At 38.9% G+C, this 27926-nt stretch overlaps 1 protein-coding gene across 5 annotated transcripts; it reads right to left on the reverse strand.

Annotated features, from left to right (window-relative positions):
* Positions 1-8501: 8501 nt before the first annotated feature.
* KANSL2 (KAT8 regulatory NSL complex subunit 2) lies at positions 8502-27904 on the reverse strand. Of its 5 annotated transcripts, none has more exons than XM_082849985.1 (10): positions 27837-27904; positions 27019-27277; positions 26043-26221; positions 25418-25532; positions 20693-20856; positions 20315-20481; positions 18886-18982; positions 14782-14933; positions 9819-9938; positions 8502-9129 (listed from the first exon to the last, which is right to left on the reverse strand). In XM_082849985.1, exons 2-10 carry the CDS (start codon positions 27267-27269, stop codon positions 8998-9000), a joined length of 1377 nt encoding a protein of 458 aa, XP_082706111.1. In that variant the 5' UTR covers positions 27270-27277; positions 27837-27904; the 3' UTR covers positions 8502-8997. The 5 variants fall into 5 exon arrangements, with proteins under 5 accessions (XP_082706111.1, XP_082706110.1, XP_082706112.1 ...); XM_082849984.1 differs by having other exon boundaries at positions 14680-14933; XM_082849986.1 differs by having other exon boundaries at positions 20315-20477; positions 20689-20856.
* Between the last annotated feature and the right edge of the window lie 22 nt (positions 27905-27926).

Below are 27926 nucleotides of genomic sequence, written 5' to 3' on the forward strand. Positions count from 1 at the left end.
ATCTGTATGTCTTTTTTGGAGAAATGTCTATTAAGGTCTTCTGCCCATTTTTCAGTTGGGTTGTTTGGTTTTCTGTTGTTGAGTTGTATGAGCTGTTTGTATATTTTGCAGGTTAAGCCCTTGTCTGTCACATCATTTTCAAATATTTTCTCCCATTCTGTAGGTAGTCTTTTTATTTTTATTTTTTTTATGGTTTCCTTGCTGTGCAAAACTTGGTAAGTTTGATTAAGTCTCATTTGTATATTTTTGTTTTTATATCTATTGCCTTGGGAGACTGATCTAAGAAAACACTGGTATGGTTTATGTCAGAGAATGTTTTGCTATGCTCTCTTCTAGGAGTTTTATGGTGTCATGTCTTATGTTTAAGTTTTTAAGCCATTTTGAGGTTTTTTTTGTGCATGGTGTCAAGGTGTATTCTAACTTCACTGATTTACATGCAGCTATCCAACTTTCCCAGCACCACTTGCTGAAGAGACTTTTTCCCATTTTATATTCTTGCCTCCTTTGTCAAAGATTAATTGACCATAGGTGTGGGGGTTTATTTCTGGGCTCTTTATTCTGTTCCATTGATCCATATGTCTGTTTTTGTACCAATACCACACTGTTTTTATTACTGTAGCTTTGTAGTATTGTATGAAGTCTGGGAGAGTTATGCCTCCTACTTTGTTTTTTTTTCCTCAGGATTGCTTTGGCAATTCTGGGTCTTTTATGGTTCCATAACTTGTTCTTAGTTTTCTTCTAATAAATCTCCCTTCTTGCTTAAACAAAAAGCATGAGCTAAATAAAGGAGGAAAGGCAGTCTCTTCAAAACTCTTAGAGGAAAACATAGGCAGAACACTCTATGACATAAATCACAGCAAGATCCTTTTTGACCCACCTCCTAGAGAAATAAAACAAGAAATAAAAACAAAAATAAACAAATGGGACCTAATGAAACTTCAAAGCTTTTGCACAGCAAAGGAAACCATAAACAAGACGAAAAGACAACCCTCAGGCTGGGAGAAATATTTGCAAAGGAAGCAAATGACAAAGGATTACTCTCCAAAATATACAAGCAGCTCATGCAGCTCAATATCAAAAAACAAACAGGGCTTCCCTGGTGGCGCAGTGGTTGAGAGTCCGCCTGCCGATGCAGGGGACACGGGTTCGTGCCCTGGTCCGGGAAGATCCCGCATGCCGTGGAGCGTCTGGGCCCGTGAGCCTTGGCCGCTGAGCCTGTGCGTCAGGAGCCTGTGCTCCGCAACGGGAGAGGCCACAACAGTGAGAGGCCCGCGTACCACAAAAAAAAAAAAAAAAGAAAGAAAGAGAAAAACAAATACTGTATGCTAACGCATATATATGGAATCTAAAGGAAAAAAAAATGGTTCTGACGAACCTAGGGGCAGGGCAGGAATAAAGATGCAGACGTAGAAAATGGACTTGAGGACACGGGAGGGGAAGGGTAAGCTGAGACGAAGTGAGAGAGTAGCACTGACATATATACACTACCAAATGTAAAATAGATAGCTAGTGGGAAGCAGCTGCATAGCACAGGGAGATCAGCTCGGTGCTTTGTGACCACCTAGAGGAGTGGGATAGGGAGGGTGAGAGGGAGACCCAAGAGGGAGGAGATATGGGGATATAGATATATGTATAGTTGATTCACTTTGTTATACAGCAGAAACTAACACAAAATTGTAAAACAATCATACTCCAACAGAAGAATGAATACAAAACAGGTAGCAATACCATTAAATATTGTAGTTAATGTGAGTGAGAACAAGTATCAACGTGAATAAACCTTAAAACAAATTGAATGAAAAACAAGGTACAGAATAATATGCAGAGTATTATGTCATTTGTTTAAAGTTTAAAACCATACAAAACAATACATATACTGTTGTGGGTATATACATGTATAATAAAGACATGAAAATCTGCATAGAAATAATACACACAAATTCAAAATCCTCTGTAAAAATAGCCTCAAGTAGAGACTATTTATTCTCCCAAACCCAGGTATATCTGGATCTAGAAGTAATCAATCTCACTCCTGGCACTTTTTTTTTAATTGAAATATAGATGATTTACAATGGTTTGTTAGTTTCTGGTGTACAGCAAAGTGATTCAGTTATATACATATACATATATATATATATATATATAAATATTCTTTTTCAGATTCTTTTCCATTATAGTTTATTACAAGACATTGAATATACTTCCTTGTGCTATACAGTAGGACCTTGCTGTTTATCTATTTTATGTATAGTAGTTTGTATCTGCTAATTCCTAATTTATCTCTCCCCCCCCCGCCACCTTTCTCCTTTGGTAACCATAAGTTTGTTTTCTATGTGAATCTCTTTCTGTTTCGTAATAAGTTCATTTGTATAATTTTTTAGATTCCACATATAAGTAATGTCATATGGTATTTGTCTTTCTCTTTCTGACTTACTTCACTTAGTCTGATAATCTCTAGGTCCATTTGTTGCTGCAAATGGCATTATTTCATTCTTTTTTATGGCTAATATTCCACTGTGTATATATATATATACACCACATCTTCTTTATCCATTCATCTGTCAATGGACATTTAGGTTGCTTCCATGTCTTGACTGTTGTAAATAGTGCTGCTGATGGGGTGCACATGTCTTTTCAAATTAGAGTTTTGTCCAGATGGACGCCCAGGAGTGGGACTGCTGGATCACATGGGAACTGTTTTTAGTTTTCTGAGGAACCTCCATACTGTTCTCCACAGTGGCTGCACCAATTTGCATTCTCACCAACAGTGTACGAGGGTTCCCTTTTCTCCACACCCTCTCCAGCATTTATAATTGGTAGACTTTTTGATGATGGCCATCCTGACTAGTGTGAGGTGGTACCTCATTGTAGTTCTGATTTGCATTTCTCTAATAATTAGCGATGTTGAGCATCTTTTCATGTGCTTACTGGCCATCTGGTTATCTTCTTTGGAGAAATGTCTTTTTAGGCCTTCTGCCCATTTTTTTATTGGGTTGCTTGTTTTTCTTTTTTGTTTGTTCCATTTTGTTTGTTATTGAGCTGTGTGAGCTATTTGCATATTTTCAAAATTAAGCTCTTGTCGGTCACATTGTTTGCAAATATTTTCTCCCAGTCCGTAGGTTGTCTTTTCATTTTGTTTATAGTTTACTTTGCTGTGCAAAAGCTACTCCTGGCACTTTAAGACCATCACTAACTCCACCTTCTTTTAAAGTCTCTTGTTTCTTTGAGGTTTACGTATTTTGGCCATATGCCTACCATCTCCCTTTGGTTACTCTCCCTCATTCCTTGAGAACACTGGAACTTACTTCATAGAATTCCTCTCCAACCCAAGATCTACTCCTACCCCCAAGTGATTCAAACATCCATATGAGTGTCCTCTCCAAAACCTAGCCTCCTCAACACAATAAGCCTCACCTCTGCTCCACTTCAGTCACCCATTCCCATGGCCTCATCTTGAACCTTGCCATCACCTAGAACTGCTTCACCTCTGATATACACCTGAAACTAATATAATATTGTAAATCAACCATATTTCAATTTAAAAAATTAAGTGAACATTTAAACTATAGAACACATCAATATGATGAAATACTACTCAGCAATAAAAGGAACCAACTACCGATACAGGCAAATTAAATTAGATGGATCTCAAGGGCATTTTGCAGAATGAAAACAATCTCAAAAGGTCACGGACTGTATGATTCCATTTATACAACATTTTTAAATTACAAAATTATAAAGGCAGAGAACAAATTAGTACTTGCCCAAAGTTAAGTATGATGGGAAGGAGAGGGTGGATGTGACTATAAAAGGGGTAGCATGAAAGAGATCTTGTGATAGAACAGTTCTATATCTTGATTGCAGTGGTCGTTACAGAAACCTATACATACGTGTGATAAGATGAAAAAGAACTATACACACACATTGTACCAATGCCAAATTCCTGATTTTGATATTGTACTATAGTTATATAAGATGTAACCACTGGGGAGAACTGGTTAGAGTATACACAGGATCTCTCTGTACAATCTTTGCAACTTTCTGAGAAAAATCTATAATTATTTCAAAACGTAAAAGTTAAAAAAAATTTTTTTTAAAAGAGAGAGCAGGAAAGCTGATATACATATGTTAATGTGAGGCCAAATAAACAGGCATACCTCAGAGATATTGCACGTTCAGTTCCAGACCACCACATTAAAGCCAATATCACAATAGTGAGTCACACAAATTTTTTGGTTTCCCAATGCATATAAAAGTTTAGTTTACATTATACTATAGTCTATTAAGTATGTAACCGCAGTATGTCTAAAAAAACAATGTACATACTTTAAAAATACTTTATTGCTAAAAAATGCTAACCATCATCTGAGCCTTCAGCAAGTCGTAATCTCTTTGTTGGTGGAGGGTCTCGCCTCGAAAAAGTTTGAAATATTGTGAAAATTATCAAAATGTGACAGAGACACAAAGGGAGCAAATGCTGTTGGAAAAAATGGTGCCAATAGACTTGCTTGACACGGGGTTGCCACAAACCTTTAATTTGTTTAAAAAAAACAGTATCTGCAAAGCACAATAAAGCAAAGTAAAATAAAATGAGATATGCCTGTACTTTTAGGCAAAAGCACTACTAGATGTAAAAATAATAGATTATTTGAGGCAGAAAATAGGAAGAAATAAAAAAGATAAGAGCACAATTACATAAAATAGAAAACAAAAATCCATTAGAAAAGGACAACTCAACCAAAAGTCTAATGAAAAACTAATGAAATTGATAAATATCTGGAGAGACTAAGGAAAAAAAGGGAGAATGCACTGACAGTCAATAACAGGAATGAAACAAAGAGAATCACTAAATGTTATTCAGTCTTAAAATAGATAAGATTCTATTATAAATAACTGTAATAAGTTTGAAGATTTATGTGAAATGGGCAGATCCTAGAAAATACATAACTTACCAAAACCAACACAAGGAGAAACAGTAAATTTTAGTAATCATGTATCAGTAGATAAATTGAATCAGAAAACAAGTCTTTCCACAAAGAAAACTTTAGCTTCATATGGCTCCATAGGCAAGTTCGACTAAATATTCAAGGAAAAAAAAAACAATTCAAATCTTACACAAACTATTCCAAAGAATGTGAAAAAAGGATACAAGCCCAACTCACTTTATGAGTAGCATAACCATGATAGCAAAACAAAAAAATTACCAACCAATTTCATTTATAAGCCCAGATGCAAAATTTCCAAAACATACATATATAAACACAGAGAGAGGAGAGACAGTGCCTAAATCCAAGAATGTCTAAAAAGAATAATAAAATATGACCAGTAGGGTTTATATGAGGAATAAAAAAATATGCTTATAATTAGAAATAAATCTTTCAACATATTAGACATAAAAAAAGAAAAATCGTAGTCATCTCAATAGACGCAGAATTCTTCTGAAAAATTTCAGTGTGATTTTTTTTTTCAATTTAGCAAACCAGGAATAGAAAGGAAACTTGCTAACCTGATAGTATCTGCCAAAAAAAACCTGCAGCAAATTTTTTAAGTCCATATCCTTCTGAATCCAAACCCCAGACACATGGCCACATTTTAATGCTTTCTTTTCAAATAAATCCAAGAAGTTGAATATGGCTGGAGAGTAATGTGTAAGAGAAGGAACATTTCCTTGAGCTGACATTAGATAAGTAAGGTCAGATCATGAAGGGTCTTAAATGTCATCATACTAAAGAGCTGTTTGTTCCTGACAACAGTGAGATACCACTGAAGGCTAGAGGTTGGCATAAGCAGTGGAGTGACTGGATAAAGTTTCTTTCCAAGATCATTCTGGCTGCAGTATGGGTTAAAGAAGGGTAAAACTTCAGGCTGCGAAACCAGTTAGAAGGTTTTCTCTTGAGAGAAAACAAGGGGTCACAGATTCCAGTCCCTGCAGGAGCCAGACATGTAACAAAAACGAGTGAAGCAGGCAGGTCCTAAAGACAATAGGGAATGGTGGGAACTGTGAAAAATCAAAAGCACATAACTTCTCTAAAAAGATAGCCACTATTCAGCTCCAATTAATAAGTTTTCATGCAAGAATACTGCCCGGTATTGCTAGATCTTACAAATTTTCAAGAAAATTTCAATGTAACTTTTTTATTTTTAAAATTGTGCAAAACTAAACCCAATCAAATGGCCAAATCTGGTGCAAACGTCACCAGTTTGCAACCTGTGGTTCAAAATAAGGTAATGTCAGTAGAGATAAAGGGGACAAACTCAGGGGATATTATGAAGGAAGAATCAACCAGATAGTAATCAATCAGATGTGGGCTATAGAGTAGAGGAAGGACAATGGATGACTGCTAGGCTTCCAGTTTAGGCAGAGAGGATGGTATGCCATTCACTAAGTCATGAGACATAGGTAGAGGAGGTTTAAAGGACATTCAGGTAGCTATCGCTAATCGGCAGCACAAATATAGGGCTGGGGGAGGGAATAGAAGTCATTTTTCAAACCGTAGCCCTCAATTCTCTACTCATCACTCCCATCCCTACATCTTCGACTCAGCTGCATAAGTGACACCTGATCAAAGCAGGAGGGCACTAGAACCAGCAGACTAGATCCGAGGGACTTTGGTTAGATACACTGTTCAAATGCAGCCATCCACAGGGGCTGAACAGTGAGGCCAGTTGGTATTGCCTGATGATGCCAGGATAGTGACAGTCTTGATGACCTGGGGTTACAACCAGGGTGGCCAATCATTGCAGGTTGTAGGATTTGGGCAGCCGAGCCAGCTGGGGACCCCAAAGTGTTAGGAAAATAAAAGAACAGGGAATCCAGAAAATACTGTCTCCACTTAGAGGAAGCTAGATTCAAAGAAGATTGAAACTATGACCTCTTGCCCATTATACTATCCCGGCTGCTGGATTCTGAAGGCATCAACCTATCTTTATCCCAGCCACATACTGTTTACAAAGCTTCCTGTAAGAAGGAAATCTTGCCATTTGCAACAATGGACCTTGACAGCATTATGCCAAGTGAAATAAGTGAGACAGAGAAAAATAAACACCTTATCTCACTTAAATGTGGAATCTAAAAAAAACCCAAACTCATAGAAACAGAAAGCAGATTTGTGGTTGCCAGAGGTGAAGGGGGATGGAGGGGTGGGGATAGGGGGAATGGGTGAAGGTAGTCAAAAGATACAAACTTCCGGTTATAAGATTAATACATTCTGGGGATGTAATGTACAGTTAATTTTTAAAGATAGCTGAAGGGTGAGAGAGACAGAGGGGTTCCTTAAAAGGGGGCCCTTATCACCTGCAGCATAAGAGCAGACTCCGCTGAGGAGCATGCTGGGGACTTAATAAGAGTTGAACTCCAGAGAAACTGCAGTTTACAAAACAATCACACTGGGTGATGTGGATGCTAGTGGTTTGCAGGTTACCTTTAAAAACAATGGGAAGATGGGACTTCCCTGGTGGTCCAGCGGTTCGGACTCCATGCTTCCACTGCAGGTGGCACAGGTTTGATCCCTGGTCGGGGAACTAAGATCCTGGATGCCACACAGAGTGGCCAAAAATAAACAAATAAATAAAACAATGGGAAGAAAAAAATAAAACAACGGGAAGAGGATGTTTTAATCTTAATCCTGTTGCAGAAGCAGGTATGTTCAAGCTGCTTAAGAAGTAATATCTGTCTTTGTGGATACAGTGTAAAAAAGTATACTGCAAGCCCTATTACAGGTGATGTCAGGATTCACCTGATGGGTCTTCTGAGTCATTTCCTAACCATTCCCTGGAAGTAAATATTTAAACTAAAGCCAAGGTGATGGTGGTGATGGTGTTAACTGTACAACCCTTCTCTGTTCCTCAGTTCAGTTCTTATAAAAGGTAATCTTTGGCCTCTTGTCATATTGCATTATAGTAACAGACAACTTCCAGCATAGGTAAATTAACCCTACCTGAACGTCTGTTTTAACCCTACCCTTAGATTCATCATCAGAATAATCTTGACAGTTTATGTCTGTGATCCAGCATCAGGCCCAATTTCTCTAGAGGTTTCATACACACATTCCTAGCCTTAGAGAATTTTGCAACAGTAATCAGGCATTAATTGTGAGAAAGAAATGGGATTGGGAGGAGGGTTGCGGCACAGAGGGTAAAAAGAAGACATTTGGGAGATATTTGCAGAAATAACATAACTCTGGGTAGGTAGGCTTCCTTAATAAGGAAGTCCCACCCTTTCCATTTACTTCTTACATGGTTTTTAACTTATCCTCCCAACCAAAACCAAAAGCAAATTAAGTTACTGAAAATGTATTTACTTCTTGGGATGGAAGTATATGTGTCCTGTTTTCCCTTTTCCGTCAGAGGCAGCTCCCTGAAAACCCAAAATACACACAGACACACTCTCTCTCAAACACAAACAAAACATGCATTCAAGTGATTGTTTTCATAACATTTTAACATTTAATAGAAACTATGTACGATAATTTTTTATTGTATCTTACATAAGATAGCCACTACAGAAATTTACATAGGTTAGAAGCAAGATGGATGGTTAAGGAGGGCCCAGTCCTGTGGGCTATTTTCTCAGAGGCTATAGGTCAGAGTTCACTGAGGGGAGGGGCTTCAGATTACCCAATTAGGTGAGAAGTGAGGAAAGGCTAAAACAGGCTGCTAGACAGAGATAAACAGCCATTGGGTCCATCAACATCCCTAGACTTGGGAAACAGCATTACAAAACTCTCTCTCCCCTTAGGCACAGTCCCAAAATACTCTCAATCTCAGCAGCTCCGATGGGAATCACCTGTCTCTCTTCCTTGCCTAGAGTGGGAAGACATCCACAATTTTTAGACACTATTGGTCCCTTCCCCCAACATGTGGTTTGACTATAGCACTCAGTAACCCAGAAGAAAAACAAGGTAGTCCAGGTTGTCCTTTAGTGAGAGACGGTCAGAAATACTTGTTTAAATGGGACATACAAATCCTCCAAAGTCAACTGGTTCCCAAAGCAAACTATCAACTGACAGAAGCGGGTTCTGGCTTTCCGTTTGCAGTAGCCACTCCACTCTGAGGCAATGGCGCAGAGGCTTTCTCAGAATTTCGGGATCCCTGTGATCTGCACCCATCTCCAGCCATCTGCATCTGGCCCTGTTAAAAGAAAAGTCACTGTGGTTACAAACTCATTAACTGTGGTCTGAAGCATGAATCTGACTTATATAATGCCCATGTATAGTAGCAACAAGAACAAGACAGCAGATATAACTCTATGCGGTTGCTCTTCCCCATACTTAACTATCCCTGACCCTCGGAGCCAGAAGTCATTACGTGTAGCATTCCCGAGGCCCTCCCAATGGAAAGGAGAGCTGTGGGTTGTTTCTTCCAAATGAAATAGCCATTCTCTGCTGAGTTTCCAGAACAGCCAACAGATCACAGGAAGACAGTCCTCTGGGCCTCTGTTTGAAACCAACAGCTATAGTATAACTGCAGGTCTTCAGTCAGAGCCATGAGTGTCCCACCCAAAGCTCAAAGGAAGAAGCCAAATCGTGCTGCTTGTGCTTAACTCTATGATGAAAACAATTCCAGGGCTGAACTCTCCCTTAAAGCAACAATTTTCTTACACTCCTTGTCTCAACCTTTTCTAGTTAACTAAATAAATTTGTCCTGCTCTCCCAGATACGGGGACCAGGAGCTAGTAAGTGTTCTCTCTAAGGCCCATCTGGAGAAGTGCCATCTGGAGCACCTGCACAGCTAGTGATGACAACCCCGACCCCCAGGAGTACATGCTGGCCACAGCCAGCAGGGGACCCTCTGCCTGGCTGGAGGTATTCTTCACTTGCCAAAATATCCACTGGGCCTTCAGCAATTTCTTTTACAGGATGATCTTCAAGGGTTACTGAAGGATCAAAAAGCAAGGGTGAAGGAGGGCACTGCATACCGTCACCCACAACATCCAAGTCCTAGGAAAGGAAAGAGAAAAAAGCCTATCAGCAATATCAAGGGGACCAATAAGCTAAAGCTGGCATTTTTCAGCAAACCTCGAAGAATTCTCCCTTACTTCCCTCACCCCTCGCCTACCTTTAAAACAAATAACGAGTTCCCCAGAGTGTGCAACAAATGGGATAAGATTGAAAAGCACTGAGAAGTTTTTCCTTGCTGCCAAATATAAAGCACAGACCACTATAGTAGCTTTAAAAAGCATATCTTTTTTGAACAGAAAAATTCAGAGGCGAAGGTAGAACAGGAGCTACCAGGGGCTGGAGATAGAGGGGCAGTGGGAGTTACAGTTTAATGAGTCCAGTCTCTGTCTGCACTGCCAGAAAAGCCCTGGAAATTGACAGTGGTGATGGTTGCACAATGTTTTGAGTGTACTTCATACCACTGAACTGTACACTTTAAAATGGTAAATCTTACATTACAAATATCTTAACACAAAAAGAAATATTTTTAAAAAGCATATACTGGAACTCCCTGGTGGTCCAGTGGTTAGGACTCTGCACTTTCACTGCCAAGGGCACAGGTTCAATCCCTAGTTGGGAAACTAGGATCCACGTGACCAAAAAAAAAAAAAAAAAAGGCATATACTTCTAAGACTAACTGTAGTCGGCATCTAAGTTCACCAGTGATGAATCTAATATGGACAATCAGCATACATGCAAATTAAAATGAAATACTGACTTAATAGATTGGACAATATGAGACCACTTGATTAATAATTCTAATGGCCACAAAGCGAGCCAGGGAGCAAAAGAGGAAAGGGGATGGGGGAAGAAAGAAGGAAGATGAAAAACTCAAAGTCCTTCCGAATGGCCAGGAAATATTTTAGTTAAGTCCCTATCCCCACAGAGAAAAGCCCCTGATTCTTAAACCTAACATATCCAATTGCTCTTTAAAACACCCACACACAGGGGGACTTCCCTGGTGGTCCAGTGGTTAAGACTCTGAGCTCCCAATGCAGGGGACCCGGGTTCAATCCCTGGTCAGGGAACTAGATCCCACGTGCCGCAACTAAGATCCCACACGCAGTGAGGAAGATCCTGAGTGCCACAACTAAGACCCGGCACAGCCAAATAAATAATAAAACACACACACACACACACACACACACACACACACACACACAAGCACAAAACATTGTATTCTACAGACTATGTTTCTTCCAACTGAACTAGCCATTCCCGCAGAGGGGCTGAAGCCAACAGACCACAGGAAGACACTGCTCTTGGCTCCTGCGTGAAACCAATAGTACAGCAAACTACTGGTCTTGATTCAGGGTCTAAAGCACTATAAAGGCTCAGACAATATGTCAAACTGACTTTCATCCCTCTGCTGTCTAAGCATCTACTGCTAAACTCTGCTTCCCAAGAGTGAAAACTACCCAAGGGTTTGTACTCTCCTGTGTCCAAGCTACTTTATAGAGGCTCTATGTTTCCAGTAATTGAGCTTCTTGAGAAAAGCTAAGTTCTGTGCTTTTAAAATAAGTCTAAGAGTTTGAAATCCTTTCCCTTTCTTTGCTGTGCTGATCACCGAAAACAAGAATCACATCCTCAAGATAATTAAGGTAAAGAAAAGAACACAATTAAAGGACGTGCTGGACTTAAAGCTGCTCAACTTAAGCAGAAACATAAGGAAAAGGATACAGCTGGCTACCTAACATCTACGTCAGATGTGTTAGAAACTTCTGTACTATCCACAGAAACCACCATGTTCTCACACCGTTAAGTAAGACTGTGAACTGTTTTCTCCGATTCTTTTAGTATGCACAATTATTATGCACTTGATCCTTGAACAACGCCGTGGTTAGGGGCACCGATGCCCACAGTCAGAAATCCGTGTATAACTTCAGTCAGCCCTCTCTGTCCATGGTTCTATACCCTCAGATTCAACCAACTGTGGATCATGTAGACTGTAGTAAGAATTTACTGGGAAAAAAAGCTGTGTATAAGTGGACCTGCACAGTTCAAGCCCGTTGTCATTCAAGGGTCAGCTGTATAAATAATTAACTTGAAATTTAAAAGAACCCATTTAAGCAGTGTGGCAAAAGGTTTCCAAGTCTCAAGATAACAGTGGTACAGAAATTTTTCAAACAAAAACAGATACTGAAAAGGCTATCCTCACATATTCAGTGTTGTCTTTTATTAAGAATTAAAATTGGGAACAGGAACCTAAAGTAAGAGAAGAAGAAAGGATCAGCAGAAATGCCTATCCTAAGAGGAATGAATCAGGACACAAAGACAGAATCCACATTTTGTTCTATGTCAAAAACAGAGCTCAAAAAACAAACACAAAAAGAGAGCAAGCTCAAAGTAATAGGATTAAGGTATTAAATTCTTATTTGTCAAATATCCTCGGATCAAAGGACAGAAAACAGGCAAGTGTTAATATCCAGAATGAAAGGCTGAACTTTTACCCATATGAATATCTGATACCTGGTCCTCCCACAAGTAAAGTTACCAGAAATTATTAATAAGTATAACAGAAATGATACCTAAGAAAGAACATAGGTAAGATTGCTGGGTGGAATTCACATAATTAAGAAATTATTTTTACCCAGCAAAAGACTAGTTAAATATATCCAGAATTTACGGGAGGACAAAAACTCTTTTCTAAAACAGAACTGTTTCAACATTTTCTGGAGAATTTCTACCTCCAAAGATTAAGAATAAAACTACTTTTTAACGACCAACGTGGTTCATCTAAAGTACATTAATTCAAACATAACAGATGATCAAGTACAAATAGCTGATTATCATTTTTAAACCTCTAACAAAGGTCCATCTTAAAAACCCATGAGATTCTCAAAAATCAACTTACTTCTCATACATTCTTTACAAAATTCACACCATAAAATAAATATTAAAAGATCTGACAATATATTTTTAAATGTTTAAAAATTAAGATTCCTTAAATGTCACTTTTAGGCTATGGTCACATCTTAATAATCTCTAATGTTTTGTGTTACTATTCTCCAAAGAGCAAACAAGAACATAATCTTCAAACATACTGGAACAGTCATATTTTCTTAGCTCTAGATCATCAGAAGTTTAAGAAAACACTGTTTAAAACTAACGCAAAAACATGTGAAAGGGGAAAAGCAAAAAGGTCAAAATAGCAATGGCTCTAGAAATTAACAATCAGATGAAATAAAAGTTAATAACCTAGTACATCTATGTAAAACCCATGTGCTAGTTACTTACATATGTACATTAATATTTGAAGGGAATTTGGCAATGTAGTGATTAGGTTATTTTTTAGACCCTATAAATCTGCTCGTTACTAAGTTAAAAAAAAAAAGGAAAGATAGCACCTCTTTGGGTTTTCTTCACATGTAAAATGAAGGGAAGTGGACAAAAATCTGTATCAATCTAGGGCTATCTATTCATTTACTCTCTTCAACATAATCTCATTGGAAAACTCTGGGAAGCACTGGAGTATATAATCTCTAAGGTTCTCACATTCTATGAATCTGTTTGAAAGAAACTTTTTAAAAAGCAATTATAATCAGGATTATAACAAAAATTATAAGTTTGTTATAAATGAAGTGACAAAAATCAAGTTCACTAATCCTACAAACAGTATACAGCCACAAAAGGAGGGGGCGTAGTTAATTGGCATCAGTTTACTCTTTTTGGGGGCCACTCTGCACAGCTTGTGGGATCTTAGTTCCCCCACCAGGGACTGAACCCAGGCCACAGCAGTGAAAGTGCTGGGTCCTAACCACTGGACTACCAGGGAATTCCCTGGAATCAGTTTACTCTTAGTGCCACTTTTTCAGATATTAGCCTGTCCTGATGTATCTTCTTTAGTGAGCAACACTCGAGGCCACCCAAATCCTGCTTCTACCCCTAGGCAAACAATCTTGTAACCTATACTGAATTTTCCATTTAGATTGATCACTTTAAATATGTCATGGTTATATACTGATACAAGACACCTTTATTATGAAATTCAGAAGAATTATCTTCAGAATAAATAATGAAGACCTTTATCCAGAAGGCTAAAGATCAAGCAAAGTGCCAAAAAAAAGATGGAATGTCAACTGATCCCTGAAGTGAATGATATATAGTAGGGTAGTGCTAATTAAGGAAACAAATGCAATCAGAGATGGGTTTATGCGCTGGGACCAATCAAGGAGCAGACTGAAAAAGGTAGAGTAGTGTACACACTTAGAAGGCTATAAAAGTAAATATTTAGGGAGATCACTGTTGTTCTGGTCCATTCACAACAGAATCTTTAATAACATATCAAAAATGAAAAACAGTATGCAGAGCTAAGTTTAGAGTCATTTTTAGGGGAGGACACATTAATCTGAAAATGAGAACTCTTATAGGGCCAAAACACAAATTTACATTGTCAAGTAGATATCAGAATTCATTTGTATTATTAAGATTCAAGTGAGTTACTTACCTTGTGGATGGGCACCAAATTTCCCAGCGACACAAATCCAACCATAATCTTGACTTTCCAATTTCCCTTAGTTTAAAATTTCCCTTATCATTCCCTCAGAAAAAAAAACTTCTGTAAATTTAAACTGTCTCTAAATGAATATGTTAACATACAAATACAACCATACACACATATCATTTCAAAAAACTTATCAAAGTTGTTTTTTTTTAAACCACAAAAGACTAACCTATTCTCACCATTAATAAATAAGGCCTTGCCTCAAGGGCCAACCAGAGCAGAGCTTCTCTAACTTACATCACTGAACTCCAGAGGTAAACTCTCAGTGGGCTGAAGCTCAGCAGCACTCAAGTACAGATCCATGGGGCCGGCTTCCAGATCGTCTGGCACAGACAGTACCTGCTCGGGCTTATACATCTGAGGAGGCAACTGGAAATGCAGTGGGCAGCAGGGATCCTCAGAGAGGCTTACAGGAACTGGTTTGTTGCAGGGTACCTCTTCAGACCCCTGGCAGCATTTGAAGAGAACCTGATTCGTGTCCTGACAAATATCTGTAGAAAAATGGTCAAGGGAAATAAAATGGATCTATCGGAGGCACAAAAAAGGAGGTGTCTGCCATGTAAAATTCAAGGTCTGGACAACACATGATATTTGGTTACATCTGATACAGAACCAAATGCAGGTAGCAATTTTTAAAGTTACTTCTCAAATTGTCATTTACTAGCGTAACTCTAGCTCTACCAGTAATGTAAAACTAGTCCCCAACCTCCATTTAAAGTAGCGACACTAATCTTGTTCTCCCTATGAGTCAAATGAAAAACATTTCAAAACATAGTGCTAAGCAAACAGCAGTTAAGAATCCTAGAAAACTGTACCTATTCAGAAGAAACATGTCATGGTAAATGCAAATAGCTTGCAGAGGCCCCTAGCAACCCCTTCCAAGAGTCAAGAGATACAATGTTGTTTCTGCTGTTAAGCAGAGGGGCAAAAACTTCCTCAAAACTTTTTGAACCTTGTTTCCAAAATGTTTACATGATACATTTGTTTAAAGAAGCAGGGTGTTGGGGAAAATAGAAGCTCCAGTAATAGTAACTAGGTATCCTATCCTGACAGGAAATAAAATTAAATTTCCACACACACACACCCTTTTTCAGGGGGGTGGTATCACTGGAGTCCTGTTATGATCCCAAAAACAAAGGGAAGAAGAACACTTCCCTGGTGGCACAGTGGTTAAGAATCCGCCTGCCAATGCAGGGGACACGGATTCAAGCCCTGGCCCGGGAAGATCCCACGTGCCACAGAGCAACTAAGCTCGTGCACCACAACTACTGAGCCTGCGCTCTAGAGCTCACGTACCACAACTACTGAAGCCCGTGTGCCTAGAGCCCATGCTTCGCAACAAGAGAAGCCACCGCACCGCAAGTAAGAGTAGCCCCCGCTCGCCGCAACCAGAGAAAGCCCGCGCACAGCAACAAAGACCCAATGCAGCCAAAAAAAAAAAAAAAAAAAAATTTTTAAAAAAGAAAGGGAAGAAGAAAATAACTGCTTATGGCGCATGGAAAGTAGTAGTCCAGGAATGCTCCAGGAGCCCTAACAACTTCTCTTAAGGGTAGAAGCAGAAAAAGGCTATATTTCCAAGTTGGCAAAGAAGTTCTGTGGGATGAATCAACAGTGAAATCATGATCAGATAACAAAGTTCTGATTCGAGTCACTCTACAAAATATTTTACTCAAGTTTTATCATTTCCTGAAATCCTAACTACATGGTTATTTTCCCTAGATTAATAGACAACTATTATTTCAAACTTGGGCCTATTTTTTAAACCAGAAAGCAAAATTTTCTGTAAACTGTACCCAGGATTATGGAAGAATGGGTAATTTTTATCCCTCAAATTTTAAGGTGATTTTTTGAAGTTAAAAAATCTAATGTACATTATAAATTTTAAACCTAATAAACCCTCTTGAACAAAAGCCATTTTTTTCAACCCATTCCTTAGAACTTGATAAACTCTAAATTAGAGTTTCATAGCATTGCCACCACTGGCATTACGGCTATCTATCTGTGCACTGTAGAATGTTTATTAGCAGCATTCCTGGCCTCTGGCCACTAGATGTCAGTAGCACCCCCATCAGAGTTAAGACAAAACAAAAATGTCTCCACACACTGCCAAATGGGGTACAAAGTGACCCCGGTTGAGAACCACTACTCTAAAGGAACAGTATATAGCTCAAAGTAAACAAATAATTATTCAATGAAAATCAGCACTCAAATGAACAAACATGAATCTGATGGGAACAATCAGATTTGCAATCTCTATGTGCTTAAGAAGCTCAATCTTATTTAAATTATTAAAATTTTAAATGTGAATCCATTAAATTGTTTCAATTGGAAACTTTTTCATGTAATTCGAAGGATTTTCACAAGTCTCTTATTTATTTAATATCACAGTATCCTTGAAAAGCCCTCCCCCATCCTCCTCCACCCCCTTTCCTTTCAGATAGGGACAACAGACAAAGAAGGGAATGGTTGACCTACAACTAGAGTCTGGGTCCTTCACTTTCAGTCCAGTGGTGTCTCCATTAGACCAGAGTAAAGAGTTAACAGGTCACCAATGGCAGTCGCATCTTTCTCTGGGATAAGGACTTAAGGAAGGGTAAGTGACTTAGGCAACTACAGAGTGGAAAGGAAAAGAGCATAAAAGAGAAAAATAATACTTCCCTTCTCTTTTCACATACATTTTCAACTTTGCTTTTTAAAATATTAATATTCTAATAAACTATCTTGAGTATAGTGCTGTAAGTCTAAAATACTCAATATCCATAAACTGGGTTTTTTGCCTTATAAAGTAATTCAAGGTCACTGAAGAAAACCTGAAAAGTACAAAGCAGAGGGAAAAAGGGCATTCATAACCCCACCATTCAAAAATAGTCACATTTCTGTTACATTCCCTCCTAGTATTAGTTCCATGTAGTTAAAACATACTCTACCGAATTCCATACTCTATTTTTGTCACTATCAAACATTTTCCTATGTCATTCATAAATTTTGTTAAATATAATGTTTAATTCCTGAACATATTCCATACTAGGCTGTGTCACAATTTTCCTCTCTATTCCCCATCTCTGAAAATTTTAAGGCTCTCTCCGGTTGGAGGAATTCTGTGTAACAATAATCGTCTGTATTTGATTATCGTCTTAAAATAAATTCTCAGAGGTGACGTTATCATATCAAAGAATATGAACATTCTCAAACTGCTTTCTAAAAGCCTGTGCGACTTTACAGTCCCACTGGCAGAGTCTAGAAGGGCCCATTTCACCATTCCCTCACAAACTTTTGAAACTTTCTCATTAAATCTCATACGTAGATAAGTCTCAAATTTATAGATTAGGGAATTCCCTGGCAGTGCAGTGGTTAGGACTCAGGGCTCTCACTGCCAGGGCCCAAGTTTAAGCCCTCGTCCGGAAACTAAGATCCCACAAGCCGTGCGGCACAGCCAAAAAAAAGTAAGTATGGATTAAAAAAACTTCCTTGTTTTATTTCTTATTTCATTTATTTACAGTAAAGGTAAATACTTTTCAACTATCAGCCACTTCTACTTTTAATCTGTCCATAGATAGCCTTTGCCCAATTATGTTTTGAGCATTTATCTTTAGTTTTTAATTACTCTGCACAAGAATTTTATATATTAAGGACAGTAATCCTTTACCAGACATTTGTTACAATAATTAATAAATTGGTAAAATATTTAATAAGCAGAATAGAGAAAAAATCAGTTTTCCTTTCAAAAGAGCAAGAAAGTCTTCCTTCCCTTCTTATTAAAGAAAATACATTTAACTTTCCAAATATTTGTATATCTTGCCAGGCAAATGAAATCCAGCAAGATTTATGCCTTTCATATAATGAAGATCACCATATTTAAATAGTGCATTTACTGTGAAAGTAACTTTCTCAATGTCCACCATATAGATGCACTTTCACAATTCAATATACAGCTCAAAAACTTTTACAGCCCACTAGTAAATGTAAGTTTCCTATCTGAATGAAGTCTAAAATACACAAGTCAGGGCCCTGACCATAAAAGGATAATATTCAAAGAAAGATCACATTTCAGAATCATCCAACTGTTTTTGGATCCTCAGCAATTTTTTTGTAGTAATTGGATTTAACAGTATTATAATTCTAATGAATGAGTTAATAAATCAGGGATCTCTAAATTTTGGAATCCCAATATTAATCAACTACAAGTGAGTATTAGCCCGTATCTATCACCAATGACAGATGTTTCTTTCTAATGAATTGACCATTACATTTCCAAAGTTCTGAAATGGCCAACAGACCATAGAAAGAGATTTCTTTAGGCTCCTGCTTGAAACCAACAGCTTCAGCAAACTGCTGGCCTTGATTCAGGGCCAAAGGAAAACAAAGACCTTCAATTAACTAAACTATCACAGATCCCCACTAGCCTTCAGTCTAGCTAGCAAACTGAACAGAGCAAAAAGATACGGGTAAGGCAGTGTCTGGTCATTGGAAGAGACTGATTGGAACAACGAACATCATCCACAAAGGCCAAGCACCTCTGACTGGAACGAGTGGTATGGGCCTAAAATGGAGAAAACAGGTCAGTCAAAACAAATTATCTATGAAAACACTTACTTATATAAGAAAACTGTATCCTTAAAGCCTAGAAACTTGAACATTTAACAAATTTATTCACCAATACTATGCAAAAGGAAAAAAAAAATGTAAACCTCATGTCCAAATAATGAATCAACCATAATTTGAAATACAATTCCTCCGTATTACAAAAGTGTGTGATACACAGCCTAATGGTTTTCAAACTATTTTGTCTTTTAGCAGAACCCTTTTTAAATCGTAATCTTACGTCGACCCTCAAAAAATAGAAAAGATAGGGCTTCCCTGGTGGCGCAGTGGTTGAGAGTCCACCTGCTGATGCAGGGGACACGGGTTCGTGCCCCAATCCGGGAAGATCCCACATGCCGCGGAGCGGCTGGGCCCGTGAGCCATGGCCATTGAGCCTGTGCGTCCGGAGCCTGTGCTCTGCAACGGGAGAGGCCACAACAGTGAGAGGCCCGCGTACCGCAAAAAAAATAAATAAATAAAATTTAAAAAAATAAATGGAATTACTTTTTTTTTAATTTATTAATTTTATTTTATTTTTGGCTGCATTTGGTCTATGTTGCTGGCTTTCTCTAGTTGCATCGAGAGCGGGCTACTCTTTGTTGCAGTGTGCGGGCTTCTCATTGCAGTGGCTCCTCTTGTTGCGGAGTACGGGCTCTAGGCTCGCGGGCTTCAGTAGTTGTGGTGCACGGGCTCAGTAGTAGTGTCTCAAGGGCTCTAGAGAACAGGCTCAGTAGTTGAGGCACACAGGCTTGGTTGCTCCACAGCATGTGGGATCTTCCGGGACCAGGTTTCGAACCTGTGTCCCCTGCATTGGCAGGTGGATTCTCAACCACTGTGCCACCAGAGAAGCCCCAAAATGGACTTACTCTTACTGATGCAGAGACCAGGGGCTTGAGGAACAAATTTAAGAATAATCGCTTAACTCTGCTTGTCAACCTTACTTCCTGACCTTCACTGCTCCTATTATTCTGCCTTCTAAAACAAGAGTCCCAATCTATTAGGCATTCTGTGCCTGTTTCTGAAGCATTTCTGAACCAAATAACTTAGAAATCTATGGCAACCCTTCAATATGCAGATGAAAACAGAGTTCAGTTATCAGTGCAGGTACAGAATTGATCAGAAGGGATCCAAAACCCATGTCTCTGCACTTCCAGATAAGTGCTCTTTTCAATAAACCCCATGTCCAGTAAGTTAGATTTCAGAACCAAGACTGTACAACAGTGTTTTGACAATTACCCTAACTCTGTAAATAAAACAAATGTAACACCTTAGAGGTATATACAAAAATTACCTGTTGGGCGGCACCATCTGTGGCCAGCATTCTGCGCTCCTTCAGCTGCCTATGTAGTAAGGCTTCCACTCCATAGCGCTGACGATACCGCCGAAGACATTTTAGACGCTTTAAGTTCTCTCGTTCTTTGGCAAGAAGTCCCTCTGGGCCAGTCAGGAGACTACTACCTAGAACGTCACAACAGTCAAGATGTTATCTGCCAAGCAACCAATCAAGGATGCGTCCCCAAACTAACAAGAAGAAAACAGAGAAATCTGCCCATACAACAGTTTCAAAAGCAAATCCTTCTCCAGTCCAGGTAACAAGACAGAAGTCTAACTACTACGAAATTCACATGTTGAACCCACAACAGCTTATCGGAACTGGCATAAAACTTGCCTAGAGCTTCATGTTCCACTTTGCGATTGTGTAAGTAACGTCGCTTCTTCTCTTTGAGTAGATGCTGAAGTCGTTTAAACTGGTCAATGTACAAAGACTGCAAACGAATAAGCTTCTCACGCATAATCAGGGCCACTTCTTCCGCTGTGTAGACACCAGCATGCCTAAAATAAAAGAGACAATTCAAAAGGATAAGAAAGCACAACAATAAAACCCAAGCTTAGAAGGAAAAAGGAGTGAAGGTGAGACTTAGATTTGCTATTCAACAGTCAGGGCTGAGACAATCACCTTATTAAACAGGAATGTTTTCACACAGCGTTTTACCATTCAAGTTGTTACTCAAAAACAAAACAAAAAAGAAAATTCCCAAGAATGGATACTAATGTACGATATCACAATATGGGAAAGGGGAAATGTTTCATTATTTTCCCCAGTTATTTGCATTACGTTTAAATAGGAGTAAAGATATAGAATACTCAAAATTTTTATTAATCTACATTCTTGTTCCATTTAATAATTTAATACAGAAAAATCACAGTCAGGACAGCTTAAGAGTGTTTAATTTAGCAGCATGTATCTCAATACATTTTAATTAAAGCACAAAAGATAACAAACAATTATGACTTCTAATTTAAAAATATACTCGTAGGGAAATACACTGGCGGTCCAGTGGTCAGGACTCCGTGCTCTCACTACTGAGGGCCCGGGTTCAACCCCTGGTCCGGGAACTAAGATCCCACAAGCCACACGGCCAAAAATAAATTAATTAAAATTAAATAGAAATAAAAAATAAAAATACACTTGTATTTTGGAGTTTACACAGGCCCTCAAAACACTGGTCACAATGGCTAGTCAATGTCCTCAGCTCATTTTGACAATATTCTCAAAATATCGTACCCTGGAGTAACCCTTTGCCAAAGATCTAGATCCACAGCAACTTTATTAAGTTTTTTTTTTAAATAAATTTATTTATTATTTATTTTTGGCTGTGTTGGGTCTTCCTTGTTGCGCGCGGGCTTTCTCTAGTAGCGGCGAGCGGGGGCCACTCTTCGTTGCAGTGCATGGGCTTCTCATCGCGGTGGCCTCTCTTTGTTGCGGAGCATGGGCTCTAGGCGCACGGGCTTCAGTAGTTGTGGCTCACAGGCTTAGTTGGTCTGCGGCACGCGGGATATTCCCCAACCAGGGCTTGAACCCGTGTCCCCTGCCTTGGCAGGTGGATTCCCAACCACTGTGCCACCAGGGAAGCCCAACTTTATTAAGTTTTGCCACCAACTATATGAATCAACAGAACTTAAAAAAAAAAAAACGTATTCTAGTGATTAATGAGGTCGCATAAGCAAATCAGTTTAAATGTCAGTTTAATTAAAGACTGGTTCCTGCCTCTGATTTAACTCAAAGTTTAAGGGATTAACTGCAAATTTAAAAGATTTTTGGTTCCATTTGTCTTATGTGATCATTATATAAACAGAAAGAACAAGCTAGATATATACCCTGACTTGCTATTTTCATATTTTGACTGAGTAAAAATTATTTCTGTTATTTAAAAGGCAATACACACAAATTACATACTAATTTTGAATCCAAAAATACGTGCTCTTTAAAATTTAACTCTTAAATCACTGAAATACACAGAATAAAATTATTAACTTTAGGACTGAAAGCAAGTAATCTCTGCCAAAAACTTTTCCTAAATATAAACAGGAGACAAAACTACCTGTGTATAAGAGAACTACAACTACAAAGTACTCTGATAAAAATAAGTGAAAAGAAATTAAGAACCAAAACATGAAAAAAAAACCCAGAAAATTACAGAAATGACAAAATCTAAGACTATCAGAAAATGTGAAAAGGTTTTAAAAATATCTAAGGTCTAAAAAAGGTGACTAGGTTATTCATATTCAGGAAAATGGGGCATGTCTGCATTAATATGTCTGTACCCCCTAAAATACTGAGGCCTTAACCTAGTACCAAGTTTGTTAAAATGAAATTAATTTCATTGTACCCTGTCAGAAGAGAATTTAACCAATGATCTGGGGACTATAATTTATAAATGGGAAGCCAATAAAATTAGAATTTACTACAAATCATTTGGGGCGGGGGTGGGAGAGGATGAGCACCCTAACTAATATGAATGCCTAGTTCATGTGAAAAATGGATCATTTATTTAAAGATGGATGCCCCAGACATTCACAGCTAGTTATTAAAGTCATGTACTAATTCTTCTTGCTCTGATATACACAAATATAAATCTAGGATTTATTATTAGAATTCAACTTCAAAAAAGAGAGTCACCTTATATTCTATTAAATAGTGTCTCTTCTTAAAAGCGCATTCTCTCAAATTTCTTCATTTTGATAACAATGATGAAGACTCAATAACCTGAAATGACCTTTACCAAAACAAGTTCTGGATGCGTGTAGAGGTCACATGATAAAACTTACTTTTTAAATAGGGAAAGATTTAACAATTACTCTTAAGCTAAAATTTCACCAGTGTTGGATGATCCTGGAAACAAGCTTTTAAAGATTACTTTTTACAAAGCAATTAAGTAAATGATTATTTTGAGAGAAATCACATATATGTACCTACAATGGGGAAAAATATGCCAACAATAATTCTAGTTAGGATAAAATCTCTAATGACATCATCATAAACAATTCAAAAAGAACCCTTTCTGAAACAAGCAAGTGAAGATATATGCCATAAACTGTTAATGATTCAAAAATGATAACAAAAACATTGGCACCGGGACTTCCCTGGTGGCACCGTGGTTAAGAATCCACCTGCCAATGCAGGGGACACGAGTTCGATCCCTAGTCTGGGAAGATCCTACATGCCACGGAGCAATTAAGCCCATGCGCTACAACTACTGAGCCTGTGCTCTAGAGCCCGCCAACCACAACTACTGAAACCCGTGTGCCTAGAGCCCAGGCTCCGCAATAAGAGAAGCCACCGCAATGAGAAGCCCACACACCGCAACGAAAGTAACCCCCACTTGACGCAAGTAGAGAAAGCCCGCATGCAGTAACAAAGACCCAACGCAGCCAAAAATAAATAAATAAAAATTAGCACCAAAGATGAAAATTCTTAATTAAAAGAATTTCATTATTTATATTAAATATAATATGTAACCACATTAATGAATTAAATATTGTAAGCAGACAATTAACAACTCTATTTACATCTCTAAAAATGCATATACGTATAGTACTATTTACTCCCGCTGGTGGGTATCTCCAGGTATGGAGGACCAACTATGGGACTTGAGCATCCTTGCATTTTGGTACCCGGGTCAGATCCTGGAACCAATCCCCCTCAAATTATGAGGGACAACTGGATTTTAGTTGGTCAAAAATTTTTTTAAATAGTATCACTGGGAGAATTAAGGAAAGCCTTATATTTAGTTACCTAATAGTTGAGCACATCTGGGGCTTTATTTTCCCCTTTGAATGTTTCTTTTAAAGGAAACTAACATCAAGTACCTAGTCCTCTTAACATTTATACTTCTCATAAAATTAACTGGTATTTCGGTTTATATAGCAATCTCTTGTTAAGTCAGATTAGAATGAATGTGTCCGCTAGAGACTGATCCACTCTAGATTACTACTGACAAAATGGAGTTTCTGGACCTTCAAAACTGAGCGTTTACCACACCAAAGGACAGTCACTCTGTGACCCTACAGTGTGTACACCTCCTCAAAGAAGCAAGTCTGGCATTTCTAGAAGCACAATGGAGGAGGGGGGGAAAAAAACAACATATATGTTGCTTGGTATAAAGCTTCTACTGTAAAAGAATCCTGAAACAAACATTCCTTCTCAAACTACTTAGATGGACTCTCCAAACAAGTACTTCCTTAATAGCTTACTACATCGAGATTACTTAAATAGATGAAATTATTCTACTCAGAAAGTGTAATCGTAAATGACCTCTTATAAACTTCAGAATCCAAGGAACGAAGAAAATGCTATTCTAAGAATTTGTCAAACACAGTCAAGTCTAGAAATTCATTACCCCTCCCACTATTCAGAGTTCTTCCACCTGAACTGTCAGTGAGAAGTGTCATGAGACAGAAATCAGAAAGAAAACAAAAACTCAATCCAAACCATGAGACATAGAAACATGAGACTTCTGAGTGGCAATATGTCTACAACTCCAAAGCGAACATGGGTTAAGTAACGAGCAGAACCTTAGTAAGATATAATTAGGTTGATTACTCACTTCTGGGTTTCTAAATCAGTTTCTCTTTCTTAGGCATGAAACCAAAGGAAGCTCCTGAACACCTTTTAATTTTTCTTAAACAAATAAATTAATCAGACAGAACTTTGCAAAAAAAAGTAGTTATTCAAATATAATCACTTTATTATTCCTGAGGTTTAAGCCAAGAACCAATTCACATCAATTTTCTCTTCTCTAACTGATCTCCACCCACCTCCCACTCCTATGTCCAAGAAATCTATTTTCTCTCCTACACTTTCTCATGTGTAGAATCTGATGTCCCAAAATTTTCCCAAATTACAAGACTTCTAAAAAAAGAATCAAATCCTACCCTGAAGCAAGATGGTGATGAACAATGACACTTTAATATGCAGAAGCTATTTATTACTGCTCACAAATAGCTATCTTCAACCCTCCTAGGTTATTAATCTACTAAACAGCATGCAGTACTACATTCCACATACTAACTACTAAAATATTTAAAAGCCCTATGTGGAGTTACAACTTACTTTAGGGGATCTTCTTGATCACTGTCTATGCTATCAGCTTCACTGTCAGGGTCACCTCTCCATGTCTGATCCACAGTAATGGGTTCCTGCTCCCCATCACTCCAGCTGTCTTCATCTGAGGCAAGGAAGGGAGAGCAGCCATTAAGACTTCCCACCTCTGTAACTCCACCACACAAAACTAGATTACTTAACACATCAACCCAGATCTTAAAATTAAAAAAACTTAGTACAGAGGCACTGACAAACAAAAATGGCTTAAGAAAATACATCCCAAGTATGAGTACTTGTAACACAAATGAGTTAACCATGCCCTCAAAGGGACAGAAAGGCCAACTCAAAATTATTCTGTTTCCTGAAATTACCTTACCTAGCAAAGATGGTAAGTATAAAAACAGCATTGAAGGAAAGAGTCAAACTCAGGGTAGTAAACCTAAGCACCCACTACTTAAAACCAAAAAGAATAGTGAACAACATGGCAATCCTGAATTCTCACCAAATTGCCTACGAATTAACAATAATATTGTACTATCAAGTGGCACGTATGTTCAAGGCACTGTGCTAAACCAAATTAAGTTCTTTGTTAACTTTTTTCCTCCTTTTTCATTCTGGGAGAGAAGACCCTTACCCAGAATTCGGCTGGCTTCACTGCGGCTACTTTCTGGAGTCTGAGGACCCAGCTCTGACTTGGCATATGAGCTCAGCTGGCATAAGAGTGTTTCACCCACAGGCCCTGTATTGGTCTTCTTCATTTGAGCATGAAGTGCAAGGGCATTCCTACGGGCATGTTCAGCACAGAAGGACACCCTAAGGAGACAAAATATTAACATTTTATACTCTGGTTCTCTCTTAAAAGAGTTCAACTATTTTCACAGACACTGATCTTTAGATCATTTTCAGGAAATTAAAATGACTATTATCTTCATTTATAAATTAAAAATGCCAGGAAAGCTAAATAATTTAACTGGCCCAAGGTCAACTCATTTGGTATTACTAATGGGAAATGCAGGGAGCATAACCTAGTAGTGCTCTATCCATCAAACAAAACATTCCATCTCTAAAAATGCTGACATCATTTCACAGCAAATCAAAGAGATTCACTTTCATCTTTCAAAACTGATTCTGGAAGACAACATTTTACTTCAGTATCAATCCACTGTAGGTAATAAGACGTAGGACACAATTTTAAAACCAAATGATATATGCAGAATTATCTAGTCAAGTTATGTTTCTGCATAGATACTTTTGCTTAAATGATGAAAGCTATGAAGTTTTTCCCAGAAAAATACATACATATTAATACGATTTTGCATTATTACCTAAGGCTCAAGGACAGCCAAGAGTCGTGGAACCTAGGATTAAGAATAATCCTTATTTTACAGATAAGAGAAAAGATCCAGAGAGATAACAAAGTGACCCAACTGGGAGTTGTCTCCTTACAGTTTTCACCATTTTTTAAAATTTTCGAAGGATATACCCATAACCTCAATTTTACAAGCACGTGACATAAAAAACCAGGCAGCTATTCCCAACCCACATCATGCCACATCCTCCTCTCACTTAAAAACTGAAAGTACAAACGACAGATATCTATACATATATACCCATCTTTCTTCTCAGGCTTTGGGGCAGCACTGGGACATCTTTTTCCATTCTTCGTAGATATATAACTACACTGCTTGAAAGGGGCATTCTTGTCTTCAAGTATATGCTTAATGCAAAACTCCTGCCCCTCCAGACGAGGTTGCGAGCATGGGCGATGAGTAAACGAACAAGATAGGGGCTCCTGAGACCTGGGCACTGGGGTGATCCTCCCCCGACTGGTCGGCAAGACGTGGATCCGAATCCTGTTCATACCAAAACCTGCAGGGTCACACAAAAGATCAAAAAGCCCTTACCCTTCCCGAAAATTCCTGCTCCACGATATCTGGGCAGACTGCGCATGGCTTCTAAAAGACAAGCGGAAGTCACGCTCCTTAACTCCCCTCCGTCCAGGTCCCCCCAGGCGTTAGTGAATTTGCCTCACCTCAACTTCCCAGTCCAAGCCCGCCCCCCACCCAGACCACCGCCAGGCTGAAAGCATCTCAAGGGCTCGCACAGCCGCGGCACGAGGGCGAAGCGCCAGCGCCGGCCCCACGCGGCGCGGCAAACCCGCAGGGCCACCCGCCACCCCCGCCTCCGCGCACGCCGCCTTTGTCCCGGCCCGCCTCAGAGCTCACGGCTGGGCCCTGCCCATCCTCGGCGGCCCGTGCAAGCGCCATTTTGTCCTAAAGCTCCGGGCACCGGAGAATCTGGGATCTGGGAGCCTAGAGGAGACTGACTCTGACGCTGACTTGACGCAGAGTAGCAGCTCGGAACGGACAGACGGGGCAAGCAGCAGCTTAACTGCAAAGGCGAAGAGCAAGCGCCGCCGCCATCTTACCTTTGCAGCCACGCCACGCTGCTTACGGTCTGGCAGCGCCAGTCGCTTCTAACCATTCCTTTCCGGGCTCCCAACCGCTGATTGGCTACT

The sequence above is a fragment of the Leucopleurus acutus genome, assembly GCF_964270905.1.
Source record: "Leucopleurus acutus genome assembly, chromosome: 11".
Taxonomy (NCBI): domain Eukaryota; kingdom Metazoa; phylum Chordata; class Mammalia; order Artiodactyla; family Delphinidae; genus Leucopleurus; species Leucopleurus acutus.